The 20,872-nt window shown below is 33.3% G+C and overlaps 1 protein-coding gene across 4 annotated transcripts in view; it reads left to right on the top strand.

Annotated features, from left to right (window-relative positions):
• LOC142343257 (uncharacterized) overlaps positions 1-20,872 on the top strand; it is a 122,249-nt gene that overhangs the window by 39,084 nt on the left and 62,293 nt on the right. For 3 of the 4 annotated variants that reach the window (XM_075395044.1, XM_075395041.1, XM_075395043.1), the window contains exon 2: positions 16,495-18,477. In XM_075395044.1, the coding sequence (XP_075251159.1) occupies positions 17,923-18,477 (555 nt within the window). In that variant the 5' untranslated portion in view covers positions 16,495-17,922. Of the gene's footprint in view, positions 1-15,671; positions 15,802-16,494; positions 18,478-20,872 lie in introns of those variants that run through there. The other variant, XM_075395042.1, reaches the window with a different exon arrangement.

Genomic DNA, 20,872 nt, shown 5'->3' with positions numbered 1-20,872 from the left:
AAAAATGTGTAATTCTGGGGGCGAATAATCCCATGGGCCGCTGAGGCTTGGTTTTGGCTATTTCAATTAGGCTATGTCAAATTGAAGTTAATTGAACGCATGAAATTAGTGTTCTAAATTTCTTAAGCAATCAGATTTGTTAAAAATTCTCTGTTTTTGTTACGGTTACTTGTTAAGACGTCGCCAAATTTAAGCATTTGGCAATGATTTTCATTTTTTCTCAATCGGGTCTGCGCCCTTTTGATTCTAATTCCGAGCTCGTTCAATTTTACCTTCACTTTTGCGTTCTGTTTGATTGTGTTGTTTACAAAAAACACTCTAATTTTAAAGCTCAGATGTTAATGATGACTAACAGAAAAAAAATTTTCAGCTGCTTGATTGATGGAAATGCTGTCCGTTTTTTAGTTTCAATAAGTTTGTTACAAAAAAGTCCATTATCAAGACAACGGTGAAACTTTTACTTTGCATTTTGAAGAAAATGTAGAATAATAATGAAATAAACCGATTCGACACGGTTGTCAAACGAGCTCTCAAGCTCATCAAAATTATTATCAGTCAATCTGTTTTGAATTCCAAAAAATATTTGCTCCTAATTATTCTGAAAACCAGGGACAATTAAGTTATGCGCGCTTTCACATACTTTCCATTAAAACTTGAACAACAATTAAATCATTTTTTGACGGACAACTTGTCAAGTTTTGACAAGGAAAGAGTGGCAATAATTTGAAGACAGAATTCTTAACACTGACAATAGTTATAAAGTCTCACATTAAATTCGGCATATAATTTAGTATTATGATAAGTTATGAAAACATTCGACAGATTATAAAACTTTAATTGCGTTTGAGAAAAAGATAATTTGAAGAAACTTTTACTAGATACAAACTAGTCAGAACACATAATAATGTCAACTTTTCATTTTTAATAGAATATTTGAAAGTCAATATTTAATTTAACAGTTGTTACAACAGAATTATATTGTTTTAAATGTTTAAAAGTTTATCTTTAAAGGTTTAAAATTTTATGCGTCTGGTACCCCTGCATACCATTTTCTAAACGCCTGGACGAACCCCGACGGCTATCTTGCAAGATCTTGCAAGATTATACGTTATTTCACAAGGTTCTTACAAGATCCTGCAAGAATCTTACAAGATAACAGTCGCTTTATAACTACGCACTTTCAACGCACGTGTGAGTGATTAGAAAATATTTCAACAAAACTGCTATTTTCTTAAAAAAAAGTGCATGCTTTTTGAAGACCGCCCTTTTAAAAAGAAATAACAGTTCAGTATTATTATCATCAAGAGACAATTAGTTCACGAGACCCAAGTATCTTGCAAGAGAATAGATAGTCCAAGTCTTTGCTTGATATCCATATATTATGCAAATATTCAAGTTATCTGAGCAAGAGGGCTTGAGATCAGCATTTGAGGAAAAACCCGTTTCCCAAGTAATTTTATAATAAGACATGAATTTAACACCAACACCCGGGATGAACACTATAAAAGAATCTTAGTAAAAATACTAAGTCATAAATGATTCTTAGTTATCATAATAAGTTAATAATGAATTTTGTGGAATCTTGACAATCATACTAAGATCATTAAAAAATTTTCGATGCCTAAATTAAACCAGACAAACGTGAGCAACTTTTAAGCTAGAAAGCGTAAAATTGGAATTTCTGATAACTTCTGTTTTGTATAATTTGCCCAAAGTATAACAAGGAGGTTGATTTATGTTTTTTATACATAATTTCCACGTCAATTTGAAAACTTTGTATTTGTTCAACTCAGACTTGTATTTACAGATATGTAAACAAAATTGTGCCCAAAATGTGAACAAAATGTGAACAAAATTGAGCCCAAAATCTGAACAAAATTTTGCCCAAAATGTTAGCAAAATTGTGCGAAAAATGTGAACAAATATGTGAACAAAAAATTGTTCGAAAGTCGTAAAGACTTCAGCGTCAACAAATGCGAAATCAAAGTTTACATCATGTCATCTTAATGGCAAAGTAGCCTTTCGTTTTTTGCTAAAATGTTATTAATATAGGGTCAAAATTGATAGACATATTTTTCATGAGAGGGGAAGATTCAACTAACAATTGTTTTCCTAAAGTGTCCAAAATTTTGAAAAATTAACATCTACCCCTAAATAAATCCAAAGAAAAAATTGCGACTAGACTGAAGATACATTTTCTAATGAAAGGCATGAAGAAATAAAGAGAAAAATTTTAGGCATCGAAAAAAATATTTCATCGAAAAAAAAGGCATCGAAAAAAAAAGTTTTCTCTGGAATTGGAAATAAAAAGGAAAATTGAGGCGTTTTGATCAACAAATGTTCCATAATTCGACCAAAAGAGGGATAAATTCTGTTCACTTTCCATTTTCCAATACATATTTTCGACAAAACACTTTGCCGTTCAAGCCAACCGGTACAATAAAGTTTAATTGACTTTACTTAGAAATGGGGGAGAATATAACTTAGACCTACTATAGGTCATGGAACTTTTTTTGGCTCTTCCTTTTTTGACAACTTTGATTACATTGACCGCAAGATTTGATTTTATGAAACTTTTCAAGCCAGATGAATATCTAGTGATGTATGAATGAAGCTGTTCTAAACTTGTTTTTTTTGGCTTCAAAGTTAACAAATGTTGCGGAAAAAATATAATAAAACATTTGAAACAGCTAGAAAAGCCACACATACTTCATCTTCTGGGTAAGATGTTTTTTAAACTCGTTTTGCAAATAACGCAAGTATGCCGGGTATATGTTTCATGAGAATTAACTAATGTTTTTCGGAAGAGCCGAGTTTTTAATCATTTAAACCAACAAATTCATACATTAAAAATTTTCAACTGAAAAGTGCAAAGGCCCGCATGAACTCCTTATTTTTGATCAATAGCAAGACAAATGCGAACAAAAAAGAAACCAGCAACTGGAAAACTCAATGAACTTACGAAGTGTACTTAAGGTATTTTGATCCATACACTTTCCCTTAATTTACTTAAAACAGGGATAAAATTTAATACTTGACATCTACAAAAATTCTATGTTCTTGTTTGTATACGATGCTGTTAAGGACAAAGAAGTTTTCCAATTTTTCAGTGTTTGTTCTTTTTGCCACTTGTTATGTTACAAAAAACAAATAATTTATAAAAACAGAAACATTGAAGAAAATAAAAATTGTTCTGGAATAAAAAGTAGTGTTTTTGCCGAAGCCACTCAAAAAATATCTCAATCATAAGATTGGCCTTTTTCAGCTAAAAAGGTATATTATCGTTTAGCATTACGAATGTATGAATTTACAAATATTTTGGAATAAAGAATTGAAGCCAAAGAAAAAAATCGGAAAATTATTAATCTAAGGCGTAAGAAAACTGCTTCAGTCTTCTTTTTTCCAACCTTGCCTTGATAATTCAATTCTTGGTTTTTTAATTTCTTTGTTTTCTAATTTCTTGTGTTACAGGGTTCCTTTAGCCTCAAAATCTTTTAGTTTTCTCTTCAAAACGAGGTAAATCACTTACCTTAGATGTCAACTCTGTCACTGTACATAAATTATGCTTTCGGTCTGGCTAGATTGTTTGGATTTAATTTTTAGTGAAGATCTTGCAAAATAAACTCATTTTTGTTATAACCTTGAGAGATCTTACAACAAATAAATTTTTGACCTTGACTGGGGACATCTTGAACTGCATTGATTTCACTTGTACCTTGAGTTGTGTTCTGAATTGAAATGAGCCAGTGCGGTTCCTGTATAATTAGTCCCGTAATTCTTTACGAATTACGACTACCTACAAGAACAATTTATAGAAACAAAAATTTTTTCAAAATATATATTAATTTCATTTTTCAATCACTTTCGTTTTTGTTATGATCTGAATATTTAATGACTGCTTTGATAGAAAAAAAACAATTACAATTAATAGAAAAACACACTTAAACATTTTTACCTCCAAAAATTAAATCTTTGTTCCAAAAAACCGAATTGTGGATGGAGCGAAAGTTTAAGTGAAATCTGTTTCTGTTTTATCTCTCCTAACATTATGAAAAGAAGTAATTTAAACTTCTCAACCAACAAAGTAAAGTTTCACTGTTTGTTCGGATAAATTTAAAGTATTTAATTTCTAAAGAATTCATTTTGCTTATTTTGTTTTCCACCAGCCTTGAGTTGTAAAAATTGAACAGATCCGCTGTCAGTTTTTTGTCGCGGTTTTTCGAAACTTAATTATAGTTTAGATAGTGAAAAGAACGAATTGTTCACCTGAATGACCTCTGTTTTTTTCTTGATCTCCAAACATTTATGGTCTTTCAAACACTTTTGCAGCTGCTTTGTCTAATTTGAATGGCCTAATTTGTCACGACAGCAATTTTGTTTATTTTGTTCAGAATTCACTGGTAACTAGGTTCACTTTTGATTGACGCGTCTGTCATAAACATATATAGTACATTATGAACTGGTCACAAATGGGATATAAGTAATTAGTGTTACAAAAAAATGGTTTGCTACTTTATGGGGAAATGGGATTTATCGCAAAAATGGAGGTGTTTGAAGCACCTAAAGCTATTGTGAATTTAACAATTATCATTGCTTATAGTTAGAACTTTTGAAATCAGTGGAGAGTTTTTCCTTTATTATTTCCGGTAAGTTTTTCTTAAGAATTTTTTTGCTTGAATCATAAAGTAAAAATTTTGCAGAAACTAGTCGATGACGGAAATTTAATGACTTCGATTGAAATTAATCATCAATGCATATTAGTCATAAGCTGCATAAACTAGAGTGCCGTTTTACAGAAAAAAACTTCAGGTCTGAAATTTTTAAACTTGATTACCAGAAGTTTTCCATATAATGTCAAAATTTAGTATACATTTTCTATCATTTTTTCTCTAATTTTCATCCTAAATGTTTGTCAGTGAATGATATGAAAAAACTAAGATATATGAATATTAGATTACAAAATTGATTTTGTAGATTCATTGCAATTAAGGTTTAGTCAGTGAAAACCCATATTAAAACTTTTGTTTTTTTAGACGTGCGAGAAAAGGATATAGTTGCAATCAGTTGAGATTTTGCGTACAACAATAAGCAGTCTTAGAACCTGATTAAGCATTCTGTTTTTAATAACAAAAAATAATCAGAAGAGAATAACACTCATTTACCTCATAAAATTGTTCGTGTGGAAATTTAAAAATCAGACATTTCTTCAAGTACTACAAAGTTTTTTTGTGTCACTTCCAATAAATTAGAGTTGCATTCCCTTATTGTCTATTCTTCGCTGAAATCGCAAACTTCGAAACACAACAAATGCATTCAATAAGAGAGAGGGTTAATTTTTAAGTCCTTATTTATGTTGAAAAACCTACCTATGAACGACTTCTGAAAGTAATTTGTGAAGATTTTTTAATCTCACTGCTAAATTAATCTTCTTGCGAATAAAATTAAAAATTAAGAACGGCAAAAATAACTAAAAAATTGAAAGTGGTTAATGTTTACAATCGTAAACTAATTTTTTCTCTGTTAAATAACTCTATTATCGTTAGCAGATACTTGTTTTGATTGACCCCCCCCCCCCCCCGCAACTCATTCCAACTCCCCCCACCCCAACTAGTCTTAAGGCGTAAAGTTACGGTGTAAGAAAAATTTTACTTCTTTTGGTAACCCCTCCCCATCCTCTTTTTTTCACCTTTTTGTTCAAAGATAATCTAACCTCAAGCTAGCAACTACGCAATCCAACACTTCATCGGTGGTTTCAGTCTTTTTCATTGGCCTTTATTTGGTTATGATTATATTCGTCAGTTTTTTATCTCAGCTTTTATCAAGTTTGTTTTCATTTTCTTGTTCAAAATTTTAAACACCTTAGCTATATTTTGAAAAACTTATTAAAATTCAATTTTGTGGGCTTTCTGGATGAAAGTGAATTGTCGTATTTCATTAATTGAGTCAATTAATCTTGTGACTCAGTTGTTTTGATTCTAATCACGTTATTTTGCATTTTTTTCATAAGAGAAACATAAAATGGAGCAGTAGTGAATTGATTTTCTATGATATTACTCAAATAGCTTTGACTCATATATAATTTTGCAGCTGTTTGCCATATTAATCCTTCTTTAGAAGGAATTGAACATCAAACAGTCATTTAGAAAACTTTTGAACCGTTTTGGTAGGAGGGAGAATTTTATCATGACTTTATCAGACTTTACTTTACCTATTTCTAAATGGTATTAGGCTGGTTCAAGTTTCTACAATTATTATTACTGCCCACTTTAGTGGGGGGGGGGGGGAGAACTATATGCTCAACTGGGTTTTTTTCGTTCACTCAATTCGCGTCGATCGATATATTCATCATACAGAGTTGTAAGTGGTATCATTAGAAAGTTCGTCAAATATTGAAATTAGCAACTAAAAAATTTTTTCGAATTTCGCTTTTTCCGAGGGGTAACGGAGGCTTAAATTTTTTCAGGCGTTAGCCTAACTTCGCTGTTTTGTTCAACTTTGTGGACGTTGTTTTGTTCAACTTTTCCTTAAATTTTGCTCAAATTTTGATCAATTTTTGCTGAAAAACATAAATGGTTAAAGATTAGTCTGATTAGTTTTTACGTTTAAACATAAAAGAGTGCAGATGCAATGTCTGAACCTACTTTTTTTGCTAAAATTATGGCTAAATTTCTAAAAATTTAGCTTTTTGTCCCTTTTTTAAAAAAGGCACCAAACTTGCTTATTTGGTCCTCTTTCCAGATTCACGGGTAGTGGATTCAAAGAAGATTAATGACGGTAACTTAAATAAAGTCTGGTTTTACCTTCGATTCCTCAAAAAGCTGTCCTGGATATAAAATTTTTGAGCTATTATCCTAATTTAAATCGTTATTTATCAAATTCATTAATTTTCAATTATTAAAAATTTTGTTTGCTAAATTTGCAAGATAAAATAATTGTTTTTCGATGTTTCATCATACTATGTATCCAATAATTTTGAACGATTGTGTCTTTCAATAGCGATATCAAGTTCTGTTCTTGTGGTTGAATTTCGAATTGAAAAAGTATTTGGGTTGTATTTTTTGTCTGTCCTTTTTATTTACTTTTTTGCAATTTATTATACCGTTTAAGGCAGGTCCGTTTGAAATTCTAGTTCCAAACAGTAAGAGTTTTCAGACGAGTTGCAATTGATACATTTTTTGTTTTCTGAGAAAAGTTCATGGTTTTTTTAGCTCCGACAGATTGTTTAGGTAGATTTTCAACAAATTCTTTAGTTTTGCTAGCACTTGATATTCTTTTGTACTCCTATAACTAAGTGTCATTATTCGAACATCAAATTCGGTATCTCAGGAGCCAAAACGGAAATTGTCTAAGGCTTTGAATTGACAGATAATTGTTTTTCGATGTTCCATCATATTATGTATCCAAATTTTCATCAATTGATTTTGAAATACTGACCTTTTGGTCAAATGAGCTAATTCGATAGCAAAAGGAAAGTAGTTTTATGTGATTGAAAGCATTAATGACAAGACTAGTTTCAGCCTAACTCTGGAATTTTTAGTTTAAAATTCGTTCGGACAACAGAGTTTTTTCAGAAATGTTTTTGCAATTTTCGTTTTATTTTAATATAGGTTACAGACCAGAACTATTTCAAATCAAAGCTCATTTATTGACAAGTTCAATCTAATTGCAATTGTATGCCATGGAACTTACATACAATACTCAAAAAAACTTATGGTTTTTTGACCAAAACCGTTGGCGTAAAAATGTTAGTGAAACTTTGGCTTCTGCGAGTATTCGTTCTTCTTTATTAGTTTTTCTACTTAGTGTGACTAATGACATGTCGAACTGAAAAAATTCCATTGCAAGAAAAAATTAACCTGTTTGCTAGTTTTTATTTGAGAGCTCATAATTATTATGACTTACGATTCTTTTTATATGATTTTTTTTATAGATTTGCCCCTTCTAATCTTTTTTGTGCCACCTCTTAGCGTAGTCTCCAGCATTACTAATATTATTATTGTTATAGGATTTAGAATTTAGTTTTCATTAATGGTTGCTGTTGTATGACATTCTGGATAGTGAAAGATCTGATTTGCTTCCTAAGAAGCTATTATTGAAGCCATTTAAAGATATCAGTTGATAGCTAATTGTTTTCAAAGAATTCATTTTTTTTCATGATTTTTGCTTTTTAATTTTGATCTAACTGTTAATTGTTCTCAAAACAGACAGATCCAATATCTTTGCTGGTGGAATGAAATTCAAATGATTGAGTTTGTGGTGTAAAATTGAACTAACCGTATTAGGATGATCGTATTAGGATGATTCACCCAGAGATAAAGGCTGATGAATTTGTTGACAAACCAACAATACAGTAAATTTGCTAAGTTTATTTACCTAACACAACAGCCCACCTTAATTTAATTTGTGCTATTAACACAAATTAAATTATGGTGGGCTTAATTTACGCTGTGAAAAAAAAGAGTGCTACTCGGCGAGTGAGAATGTTGAAATTAGTGGTGAATATCAGGGAGAAGAAGTTGGCGGACAGAGAATTGAGGTGGAGTATAAAGGAACTGGATCGGGAGCGGTTAATATTAGTGAGCATCGAGAAAATAGTGCGTGGGAAACGGATTTTTCTGCCAGGAGTAATGGGATAAGAACAGGGACGGAATCAGAGCAGGAGATTATCAGGGAAATGAAAGAGAGGGAGGAGGCCAAGAAAAACTAAACTCTAGACAAAACTTGTATCTTGTGTCATCATCCACATGATTGTATCTATCGTCATCATCGTTATCGTTGTTTATATATGTATATAGTCTTTTTTTCTAATTTAACTTATTGTGGTTTTGGGTCCACTTTCGTACAAGATTAACAAGACCGCATCATTCGTCAATTACCGAGAACGCAAGATAAATAGCGGGAGCCGACGGGTCAGCGTGCGTGCCCGCATAACTTTCCCAGTGACCTTCTGTCTGTCCTGGTGAACTCAAATAGACAGACAGACATAGACATTAGTTGCAAGTGTTCGGGCAATCATCCGTACGTCGGTCGAACTGAGCTCGGTAACTTTTTTGGTCGTGTTACTAGAAACGTACCCCATCGGGAATATCTAATAGTTAACGATTCGATCCTGCTTGTTGCAGACGATTCACCCAATCTTCGATAATCCCACCAGAATCGCCATCCCCAATAAGCACTACCGATACTGCCGAACATACGCAGTTGTACTTATAATGACTCGTACGTACGCCTCTAACTTGAAACTGAGTGACATCGAGAGAATCCGAACTGAAAGAAATATAGTTATGTGATCACAACAGTGAAGTTAATAGGATATTTCAAATGATTACGTTAATTACTTCCGGAAAACTCGAGAACTGGTTTAGTTCCACCTAATGGGATGCATAATTGCTTACGTGCTTGCGCTATTCGGAAACTATTAATGTGAACCATAGGTCCGGTCTTACGAACCTCGATACGTTGTTGGCACTTTTCACACTGTGTCACAATTCGCTGGCAAATCGGTCGTAACCTTTCGACGTGATACTTAACACGAGCCAGGCGCTCAAGTTGTACGCAATTCGGTTGATTTTCGTCCTGATGTACCTTAACTAGCGTAGGATTTGCGTCTTCACTGTGAAGAACTTGTTTCTCATTTCTGCAAAATTTTCTGTCCCGGATAGTGAGTAGGCGAAGCTTCGTCCGGAAATGTCATTCTTTGCGGGTAAAAGACTTTGACGATGTCGTAGAGAGCTTTTTGTTGTGTATATTTTGTTGTACTCACTGACGTTCATTATAACTGAAAGAAACTTTAGGTTTAAAAAAATCGTTGTTTTGGCCAAATCTGAAAATTTTTACAAATTGGGACCGAACTTTTGTAAACACCCCCAATTTTTCGAAGCCGATATGGTTGAACCAAGCTGGGGTTAACATCACCCTAGGGCACCCCTAAGTTATTTACAAACCAGGAATGGTAGTGACAGCTTTACCCAGTACGGAGCTATTAACACTTATAACGGGAAAAAGTAATAATTTTGGGGCAAATCTGAAATTGAACTTTTTTGAGTTCCATGAACGCTATTCATATTAGGGCGAACTAAGGCCCTGAGTCTACGCCTTATTAGGTGGCATATGAACTATACTCCCAACCGCCTTATGTTAACAGAAGAACCGGAGACACATACTTAGTAGGAAACTAAGTATAAATTGACTTGTCGGCCATTTTGATTATTTTGGTTATTATGTCCGTGCCTCGTGACTAGGCTGTAAGCCTGCAACCGTTTAACTTATCCGTAGTCCCCATACCAGGAATTCGTCTATTTGAACAAAATACCCGTAACCCCGGAAAATCTCGGAACTTGTATATGTGTCGTAATTTGTGTAATTTTGGCGGCCATGTTGACTGACCATAATAAGTGCGTATGGTATTTAACACGCCACCATAGTGCGCCATTGGTATTGTGGAGATAAACAAAGTGGCCAATAGCCTTGTAGAAAGCTGAATATTTGTGTCATAATGACTGTTGCTTGTTTAAGCAAACAAATTGTTTGCTTAGCTTAGTGTAAAGCGGCATACACTATAAGCGCAGCCCAGAAGTTGCATTTCGCGCACGAGTTAATTACCGATTGTTTGGCATATTTTGCCGGTATTGTTGAGCGAGAGGCTCTTGTGAATCGTGATTAAGCGTTGTTGCGTTTAACTTTGCCGGAGCGATTGAGCGAGAAGCTCTGAATAGTCGCTGAGTCGAGCGTAGATCATTTGTCAGAGTTTTGCCTTTTAATTCGAGCGGTTAGCTCGGTTAGCGTTCTAGCGTGGTTCAAATCACTAGGTGACTAGTTAGTAGCAGAGTGATTGCTCTGACAGTTTTTAGTTACGGCGTTTGTCGCGGGTATATAATCGAGCCGTGGTTTTTTTTCGCAGGATTTTGGGTTGATTTGTGCTTAAGGATTACCGGTCAGTACTCTAAGTAGTTCTTAAGTGTACGTTAGTTAGTGCTGTAGAATTGCTGTTGTATTTGGATAGCAGTTGCTTTATTGTTTCGTTTTTAGATTTATAATTGCTATTACTTTGGTTGATTATTTTTCTATTTATTTTGTTAATTGAATAGTTGCACTAACTGTTTGTTTGAACCGAAAAGAGCAGGTAAACGGGGATACAAAAACATCGAACCAACTAACAAAAACTTTTCGAATTGTCAGATCTGGGCGCTAGTTCCCCTTCTAGGCTGCCTAATAAAGTTCAGAATCTTACATTAGGTTTTGTTCTGACTTTCTCATTAATTTTTTAAAATTAGATAGGCATTGAGTTTTGTTCCTTAGTAATGCTTTTTGTTTTTTGATTTTGTTGTTTTTCTTGTCTTTTACTTTTATTTATTTAGTTTGTATAGTAGTTTGAGTGTGAAGGTTTTATTTAGTTGCTACACCATTTAATTTTGAACAATATATGAATATCTGGAAGTTTTCTATCTCCTCCTCAATTAGTATACAATTAAGTCAAAAACGTGGTTGTGCAGTGTCGAAACATCATGTGCAAACGCACCTTTCCGAGCCTCCTGGTTGAGTTATAAATTCCTGCATTCAATTTTCAAATAACCTGTTTTGAAACTGCTACGTATTTTTTCACCTTTTTTTCCTTTATTATTGACGAGATTACTTCTTGTGAGCGCAATAATATATCACACTTTAATCACAAAGATACTTTAAATTGAAAATTTTGTTCACAAGGGAAAAGAAACAGATCAAACACCATTGTACCCATTTATACATTTATTCCCATGCATAAATTTGTCACATACAAACCAGTATTAATTCATTAGGGCCCATAATTTTTATTGGACACGTGAACCTAATGTATCGTAAATGCGTTCTTTTTTTGCTAATTTTGCTAGGATTGTAGATCGAAAAACAGTTGATCGAAAACAAAATTTTTCAAGATTCAAATTACCCGATCAGATTTAAGCAATCGACAATTGTACAGCGTCTGTCGTGATGATAATCTTGGTCGTGATAGATTCTTATCAAGTCCCACGGGTCGCTGAGGCAGTGTCCTGCTTTTTCACCCCTATTTATTTAACCCTCAATAATTTCAGCCCTGTTATTTCACGCCGCTGAGGCATAGTCGTGTCTTGCGAGGCATGACCGAATGCGTTAATATCATGTTCGCCAGTCAATAAAAATAATGTATAATTTTTGAATCTCTGTCCCATTTTTGTTGTTTTCGATCTATTGTCCTTTCGTAATATTGTCCGGGCATTTTTCGCGTGTATACGTCATAACTGCCGACAGTAAAATCAAAGCGCAATAGTCTAGACGTGCTTTTGTCTTTATTTTATGTCCTCGATTGATAACAGCAATTCATTGAATGGTGTGGAACCCAGATCAACAATACTTCGTGGAAATTCAAGTTCAAAACCAAAATCAAATTCGGCACGAAATTTGTGACAATTCAGTTTTAAGAGAAAGTGCAGACTATTTCAAGACTTATCAACATTATGCTTTGCTCTTAGATTTGTCAGAACATGAAAGAATTTCGCAAAGTCGTAAAATTGACTCCAGTTTTGTCTTCGCCAGGGGGAGGGGTTTTCGGGTGAAAGTTTTGTTTGCTTGAATTCCCTTTTTACGATAATGTTTCCTTCCTAGCTGATATAAGTAAGGATCTTGTCAAGTTATTTCGTATCGTTGTACTAATGTCTGAAAAGCTTAATCAAAGATATGATTACTTTACAAAAATCCTGTTAATAATTAGATTGCATTAATTTCAAGGTGTATATTCACTGATAGCATTGACTTATAACTTTGGTTACTAATTAATAATGGTTACTGGAAATAAACTGAAAATGAAGAAAAAATTATTTTTAAATTATATATATCAAAACTCAATTCTAATTACACAAAGACAGAGGTTTAAAAATGTTTGTTTGTCCAGTTTTATCCAGAATACTTTAACTGTACCTCAAACAATTGAAGTTGTATGAATTTATTTCAGAAAACCAAACGATAAACAATTTCAGGTTAGCTAAACATATTCTTCTGTGTAATTATTTTCCACTCTCAATTTATGTATATAATTCATATCAATTTTAAACCAATCACAGGTGGAAAACAATAGAAACTTTTATCTGGCTCCAATTTTAATTTAGTTGATTATATAGTTTTTTTAAGGATAAAAGTTTCATTCTATGAAAAATATTGTCTGATGATTTATTTTTGCTATTATATTCCAGTACAATTCGTTTAATTTTTTTACCAAGATGTTCGAAAATTATCAATTTTGCAAAAACTATGATCACAAAAATAATACCATGAAAAATTTTTATTAATTATCTTGCAATTCTTCGTCCGATTGAGAATGCTCTAGATTATCAAATCATTTCAAGTTTGCGATATAGATTTATTTATTAATTTTAATTGTACATTTTTAGCTGTACACCTGTAAAATGATTTTGTCAGTTTTGAAAATTGTCCGATAAAAACTCTTAATTTTTTTAAGACTAGAAATTGTTCCTGCATACCTATTTCCTAAAGCATTTTTACAGCAACAAATTTTCGATTAGTTAGAGTTTTCTGCGATTATTTCAATTTAACTACAGGTATGCTGATTGGTAATCAATTTTTAAACAAAAATATTTTAAATGATTTGGAAGAAATGGGGTATCAAAACTAAACATAATGAATTACATTAGTATGTATTCTTACTAGTTCTACTCATTGTGCCATGAGATGATCGGTTTTCATTTTTATTCATATTTGACTAAAAGTTTCTCTAAAAAAATATTTTAATTTAAAAACTGATGACCTGTGAAATGCTTTTCGCGGGTTCATTGAAAATTTCCCATTAAGTTCTTTTTCATTTTATGCGGTAATAAAATTGTTTTTCTTAATTGACTCATTTTTTTTCATTTTTCAATTGTCATTTTTGTTTTCTGTTTTGGTTATACTAAAAAATTTTTATCAACAATGTTTATCAAGCAAAATGTTCACTATTGGTTTAACTATTCCCTTAAAGACCCTTTTTGGACGCGTGTTTGCGGTTTTTAGGACGCTTATCTATTGCATCAAAAAAAATCAAGATTATAAAGCACTGATTTTTTTGAAATTGATGATGGCTTTTTTGTTGATAAAGCTAATAAGTTAGTTTTGTGACATTAAAGTTTTTAATTTAATTGCCTAAAGAGGTTAAGCCCAAAGTTTGAAAATTTTTTTCTTTCATTGCGAGAATTAGATTGCGAAAAAAAATTGAAAACCAACCCGACTCCGATATCAAAGAAGAACTTGAGTTTTGATAAATTTGAATTAGCATAGAAACATGACTCAAGAAATCGTTTTGTCATCTGTTTAAATATTTAGCGAGTAAATTGTTTTGAGAGACCGCAGTATAAGATTTGTTTATGAGAGAAGTAAAATTTTATGGTGACTTCAACCATCAGGAGATTCATCAAAAATAGTATTAAAAAGTTGATGTTAATGAACTGTTTGTATTTTTAGAAGTTTATTTTCTGACTGAATTGAAGTTTTTGCTCAAAAAGTTTCTTTTTTAGTTTTATAATTTTTTACTCGTCCTTTTTGAAAAATTATATGCTTGTTTTTTTTGTTATGTTCAATTTTAGCGCTGCTTAAAGTCGCAAAAAGTCTTTGTCTCGAAAATTTTTATAACCCCAAGAATTATCAAAAATTTTCAAAATTTTCACCAAAACTCTTTCTTTTAACGCAGCATTGCTAATAACGTTTTGCTAATAAATATAAATGACAAAAACAAATTTAAGTTTGAATAATTTTAATAAATATTTAGTTTGTCGCTGTTTCGTGGAGGACTAGAGTTTATCTTGTTGAAAAACCTGCAAAGCAACCTAATATCAATTTTCATAGGATTAACAGATTTTTGGTGGTGTTTGAACTGACAAGGCAGAGAAACTTTTAAACAATGGCTATGTTTTGGTAAGATGTTTTCTTTACAACTCGAATTTCAAAATCTATACTGCTTTTATTCGAATAATATCTGGAAAAAGAAACACTGACATTTATCAGTCGGCGAATTTTCTAGTCTGAGAAAAAAGACTTTTTATTTACTATATAAAGAACCAGAAATATGAATAGCTTATATAGTGTTCGCATTCGATCATTCGCTGTCATTAAATAAGTTTTGATCAGCGCTTATTTTTAGAACTGAATTTTTTGTGAGGTACTTAAAATCTTTGAAAGGCTCAGCGGACTAATCCCCCTTGTCTGACTGATAGGACATGTATGAATGAACGAATGTTTGAATGACTTCAATTCACGCTTTGTTCACTTCTTAGAGTGAGAGTGTCTGTGTGTCTGTGTTTTGTTCCCTCTTTGGGGCTAAACTTTTCCAATATGACAAACAGGGTAATATTACACCGAGAATGAAATTTAATCCCTCCAAGATGAATTGGAAATCTGGAAAGCTACAACAGGCAACCAAAATACCCCCCCCCGCCCTCCCCCTCAATCCACTACTTCACCCCTCCCCGCCTAACTTTTTCACCCCTCCCTGTTTTATTCATTTTCACCCCCTTTCAACGCTCGACCAAAGCTCGGTTTATACTCGCACATTTACACAATCATACACACTCTCATTCCAACTTAGCCCAACCCCCCCCCCCCCCAGCACCATCCCCTCCCCTATCTGAACAGGGCTCAATTCCAACAGCTTCTACGTAAGATAAGAGGGAAAAGCAGGAAGCGTGGTGGTCTGGGTGTGGGGGAAGTCAAGACAGCCAGTCATTTTGGCACCTTTTTAAAGTGGAGTCAAGCTGAAAAGTTGGGCTAATCTGTCTTAGTGGCTCTTCCTTCTCTGATAGCCAGGTAAAACACTTAAAACACTGCCAAGTAACAGGAGCCGAGCATTATGGGACCCAATTTTGATTGCATCCTTTTTGGGCTAAATTGAATTTTGGGCTAAATCTACCCTGTCCCAGACAAAATGTTACGTCTCAATTTCCCTTTTTTAGACAAAAAATGCCTGCTTTTTAGGCTTCAATTTCGGACAAAAGTGCACATTTTACAGTTTTTTGCATTTTTTACAGCTTCTCTCGCACTTTTTGATAATTTTTGTTAATTTTTTGCACTTTTTAGCGCTTACTTTCGCACTTTTTTATAGGGTTTTTTTTTCATTTTTTCTCTGTTTTTTTTTTACAAAGAGAAGCTCCGCCTTTTGGTTTATAACTTTATAACTTTGTAAGAGATATCGTGTTTTGAGATTTATGTATTTTTCGGTTTACGCCCACACGCGGCGAATTTCACCTTTATGGGGGTTATAAAAACCCAATATATATTTTGCTGTGAATCGTAAAATAGATCAATGATTTATTGTCACAAATTTGGGCTTATTTACATGCGATCATATTTCACAAAACTGTGAAACATACCCTAAAATTTCCATACTTTTATGTTGCAAATGGCTGTGGAGGGGGGGGGGGGGGGCGTTGAGGGTGTTTACAAAATGAATAGAGTGTAAAATTTGGGTAACATATTTCAAATATATTTTGATTGTTTCAGGACAAGAACGTGGAAAGTGTTGTCGAAATTTGAATAGTGGAAAGTTATATTTCCTTTATGCGAATTACAAAGAGAATAAAGTTAACAAGTAGAAATAATTCGTCAATTTACTTCAAATCTTTCAGCCTTTGCTTTCGCCCCCTGAGAAGGTTCGGTCTATGTGCCTTTTGTCTTATGGGCTAGACCTAGAATTGATTATTTGTGCTTATTCAATTAAGGAAACATCGCCTTAGCAGTAAACAACGAGGCCAACTTTTCCTAAGGAAAAGTTGTTCAGTCCCGTCCGGGAAAGCGCCCGCCGCCCTATATCCCCCCAAAGTACTGCTCTTTGATACACGTCAATAACGGATAAATATAAATAGATTTAAATTGAAAACTTCTTTTGTAACTTGGCATAACTATTATCAGCAATGGTGTGTTATTACCCACAAGTATTAATACGCAAAATCCCTTTTACAATTTTACAATAAATGTTTATGTCTCAAAAGTTAACTCAATTTTATTATGCAGTTTTCTTTATTTCCGGTTCGACGCACGTGAAAGCATTTAAGTAAAAACAGCTGCGCAATAATATCAACCTTTGAATTATTCAGCAAATTTTCAAAATGAGCGCAGATATGACTAAATCAATTTGCAAAGCGACGTTTTTAGCTAAAGTGACCGCAAAAATTGTGCTCGATAATTTTTCCTCATTTATGACCATTCATCAAATAATTATTGACAAAAAATAAATTTTCCTCCTGAAATTACCGACTGCGTTGATTATACCTTACGCGTAAATTACATTTCATTCCCTTTTTTACCCAGTGAAATTTTAAATGGACTAAAAACGCTCCTTTTTTTTTCAATGGTAGTTATATGAAAGCAAGAAGCCCGCTTTAAATCAATTCAAAATGTTGAAAAATTTTATCTCTTTGATTTATTCTCACTATGCTGAAATTCTGAAAAGGTACTGATAAACTTTTAATAACAAAACAGATTGAATGAATTTATTTCATCTTTTCAATTTGTTTTATAATGCTTTTGTTTCCACTTCGCAACAAAATTTATCATCTAAAGGAGTTTAGCGCAGTTTTTGTCCCATAATAGTTCGCAACTTGAAAAAACATCGAGTTCAAAGATGAAAAAAGCTTTCAGTTCGCGGTTGAATTATATCAATAAATAGTTTATTGGATCTATTTTATACCCGTATTTCCATTATTATTGCCCTCGGATTTCTTTAATTCGTGGTTACCGCGTTCAAATAAACTGACCATAAAATGCATAAACCAATTATTACCTCTCAAATTTTATCGATTACTAAATCTATTCACAATTTAACACCTCCGCCGACAAAAACAACAACAACAACAACAACCAAAATAAAAACAACAACAAAACAAACATTACCTCGCCTTCAGCCTTAGCCCTGTGGAGGCTGTTTGAACTATGAACAAGGAAGACCTTTTAGTCGCAAAATCCGACGAACAACGAGAAAGCCGGGTGATTCTAAACGTCGGTGGAGTTCGCCACGAAACCCAAAGAGCGACTCTCAAAAAGATCCCAGCTACCCGACTGTCTAAGTTGACCGAAAACCTGATCAATTTTGACGCCGTCAAGGGGGAGTATTTCTTTGACCGACATCCCGGGGTTTTCGCCCAGATTTTGAACTACTACAGAACGGGAAAACTGCACTACCCGACCGATGTCTGCGGACCTCTATTTGAGGAGGAACTGGGGTTCTGGGGTCTGGATTCGAACCAGGTGGAACCCTGTTGCTGGATGACATACACCAGACATCGGGACACCCAGGAAACCCTGGCAATCCTGGACAAGATTGAGATTGATGGGAATGATGAGAAGCCGGATGAGGACCAAATTCTGAGGAAATTTGGGATTCCGGAAGATCAGATCAAAGACAAGACTCAGATTCCGATCATAAGAAAGATGCAGATATCTCTTTGGAAGTTGTTCGATGAACCAAGATCCTCAAAATGGGCAAAGGTTAGTTGAATCTTTAAATTCTGATGTTAGTTTCGGATGGCCGAATGGAATTTTGGCAAAAGAGGAGACATTAACCAATCAGATTTGAGAACGCACAATTGTCATTGCGAGAATTGCATGTTTGATCGTGTTTTTTGTTCGGTTGTCATAGATTCATATCAAGTCCCAGTTTTGGCAGCAATTAATACGTCTAATTTTCCAATTTTTGAATTCCGTTAGTTTCATTATGTACCACAGGGAAATATTTGTACAGTTTTAAAGTTATATGATGTCCAATTCTGTGGCCTGATACCCGAAAGGTAAGGTGGGCGATTAACACGCCGTTGCTTGAAGGGTTAATCCCCGGCGTCAGTGATGCAGTCTATGTAACGGTGTTTTCTTCTTTAACTTAGCTTTTGTTCAATCATAGCCAAACCAGTCTTGGCTGCAATGGTAATAGGTGCCACGTGAAAGTTTCAACGGCAAAAATAGTGGCCATGCTAACCAAAAAAGAGCAATTATATTCTTGAAGAAAACAGCTGGAAGTGTCGGCTAATTAAGTGTCTGTTGATTAAGTCTGTTTAATGTTTTAACCGCCTAATGTTGTTCCGCTGCGATTAGGCAGAAACAAAATCAGTATCGTTTAAAGGTTATTCATTTTAATCTAGGACACTGACCAAAATTGGTTTGTTGAGAGAGAACAACCAAAGATAAATTGTGCATATAATAAATCATGACACAGCTTGACATAAAGCTTTTATTGCGAAGTGTATACTCGGCAAAAGAAAAATTCAAACGAGAGAATGATCGAGAAAATTTATTGGATAACAGAAAATAACTTAGAAAATATCTTAGAGCTGAGAAACTTAACTCATGTTAATAAACTCAGAAAGAAAAGAACTTACCAGATTTATAACGACAACTGCAGCGTACAATTGAGAAAATGAAAGTTAATCAGTTTTGAACTGTACTTTTTGTTTTGTTAAATATTGATGTTTGTCTTCTAATATTAAATGGTAAATGCAACTTTGTGAACGATCTTAAGTGAAGTAAATTGCATGTAATTATGAAATGACGCCTACTCACACGCCTCAAAATTGCCTGATTTTTGTTACGTTAAATTTTTAACAAACGTGAACTGTATTTATTATATTTATTTTTCGGACTATATATAGACTGATTTTCGTTAAAATCTTCACTCTTCTCTTCTCTTTTGAATCTCCTAAAAAGAATTTATCTTATTCTCTCTAAAATTTTTTGAGCTTAAACAGCTTCAATCTCTTACCTGCCAAAACTCGTCCTGCCTTACGGGGTTGTTGCGCTACCGTGTCTTTAATCCTGCTAACAGAGTTGTTTATACGAGAGACCTAAGTTTGAGGGCTTCAAACCAGTTGGCATAATGGTCGACGCTTACAAATAAGAGTTGCTGATTCGAATTCGGTATCTGTCCATCAGCATATTAATTGAGTCATCTTAGATCAAATTAAAATGGTTAAACTTAGTTTCAATTTATATTTTAAAAAATTCCGACTGTAAAATTATTGAGAATTTTTACCTTGAGGACAAACGTTACGAATCAATTGTTGTAACAGAATTTCACGCAATGTGGAGTATCCTCTTTTATTAATGTTATTTCTTCTCAATATTCTAGAACGATAATAAACAATTTTCAGGGTAGATTTTAAGTTAAAGATATATATTAAATTTTCCCAAAGATATCTAGTTTTTCTGAGATACGCCGCGCCTGTATTTTGGATTAAGATAAAACGAGCAGGCCCTCATAATTGTATGCGTGACACAGAAACACAGAATGTTAGGAACTGGTAGGATGTAGCATAATTGTTTGCTTTTGTATGAAGCATGAAATTTTTAACTTGGACGAAAAAGCAACTTTTAGTTTTTGCGTCTGCATTTTTTGAAAAAAAATCGGATAGTTTCGGCAACAGTCCTTGAAAAATTTGTGAAAGATTGTACTAATTTTGTTTGTTCTCTTCTTACTCTATTTTATTTGCTTTTGGCCCATATCAAATTCTTGAGAGTACCGATGATAATTGTGATTGCCTTATAGGCAAAATTTAAGTCGAAAATTGGAAAGAAAAATTCCACTGTCTCAGTGTCTTCTAAAAGTCAGCTTGAAACAAAACAAAACAAGTATGATAAGCGCATATATATATATATATATTAAAAAATTAATTTCAAATCAGTTTTCTTGATAACTTATGAAAAACAACTTGTTTCAAAAGCAAAAACGTCTTGCTATTATAAACGTTAAAAAAGCTGAAATTAATACCAGGAATGTTCAGAAATCAATTTCTAAAACTGCAATAGATTTCATTTTTGTAATGTTGAGTAGCAAACGCTTCGCCGTCAATTTTATTAGAATATTTATTTAACAGTTAGGAACAAACACTTATCA

This window comes from Convolutriloba macropyga, chromosome 7, assembly GCF_964194025.1.
Source record: "Convolutriloba macropyga chromosome 7, txConMacr16.3, whole genome shotgun sequence".
Taxonomy (NCBI): Eukaryota; Metazoa; Xenacoelomorpha; order Acoela; family Convolutidae; genus Convolutriloba; species Convolutriloba macropyga.
This window is presented reverse-complemented; position numbering and strand designations above follow the sequence as displayed.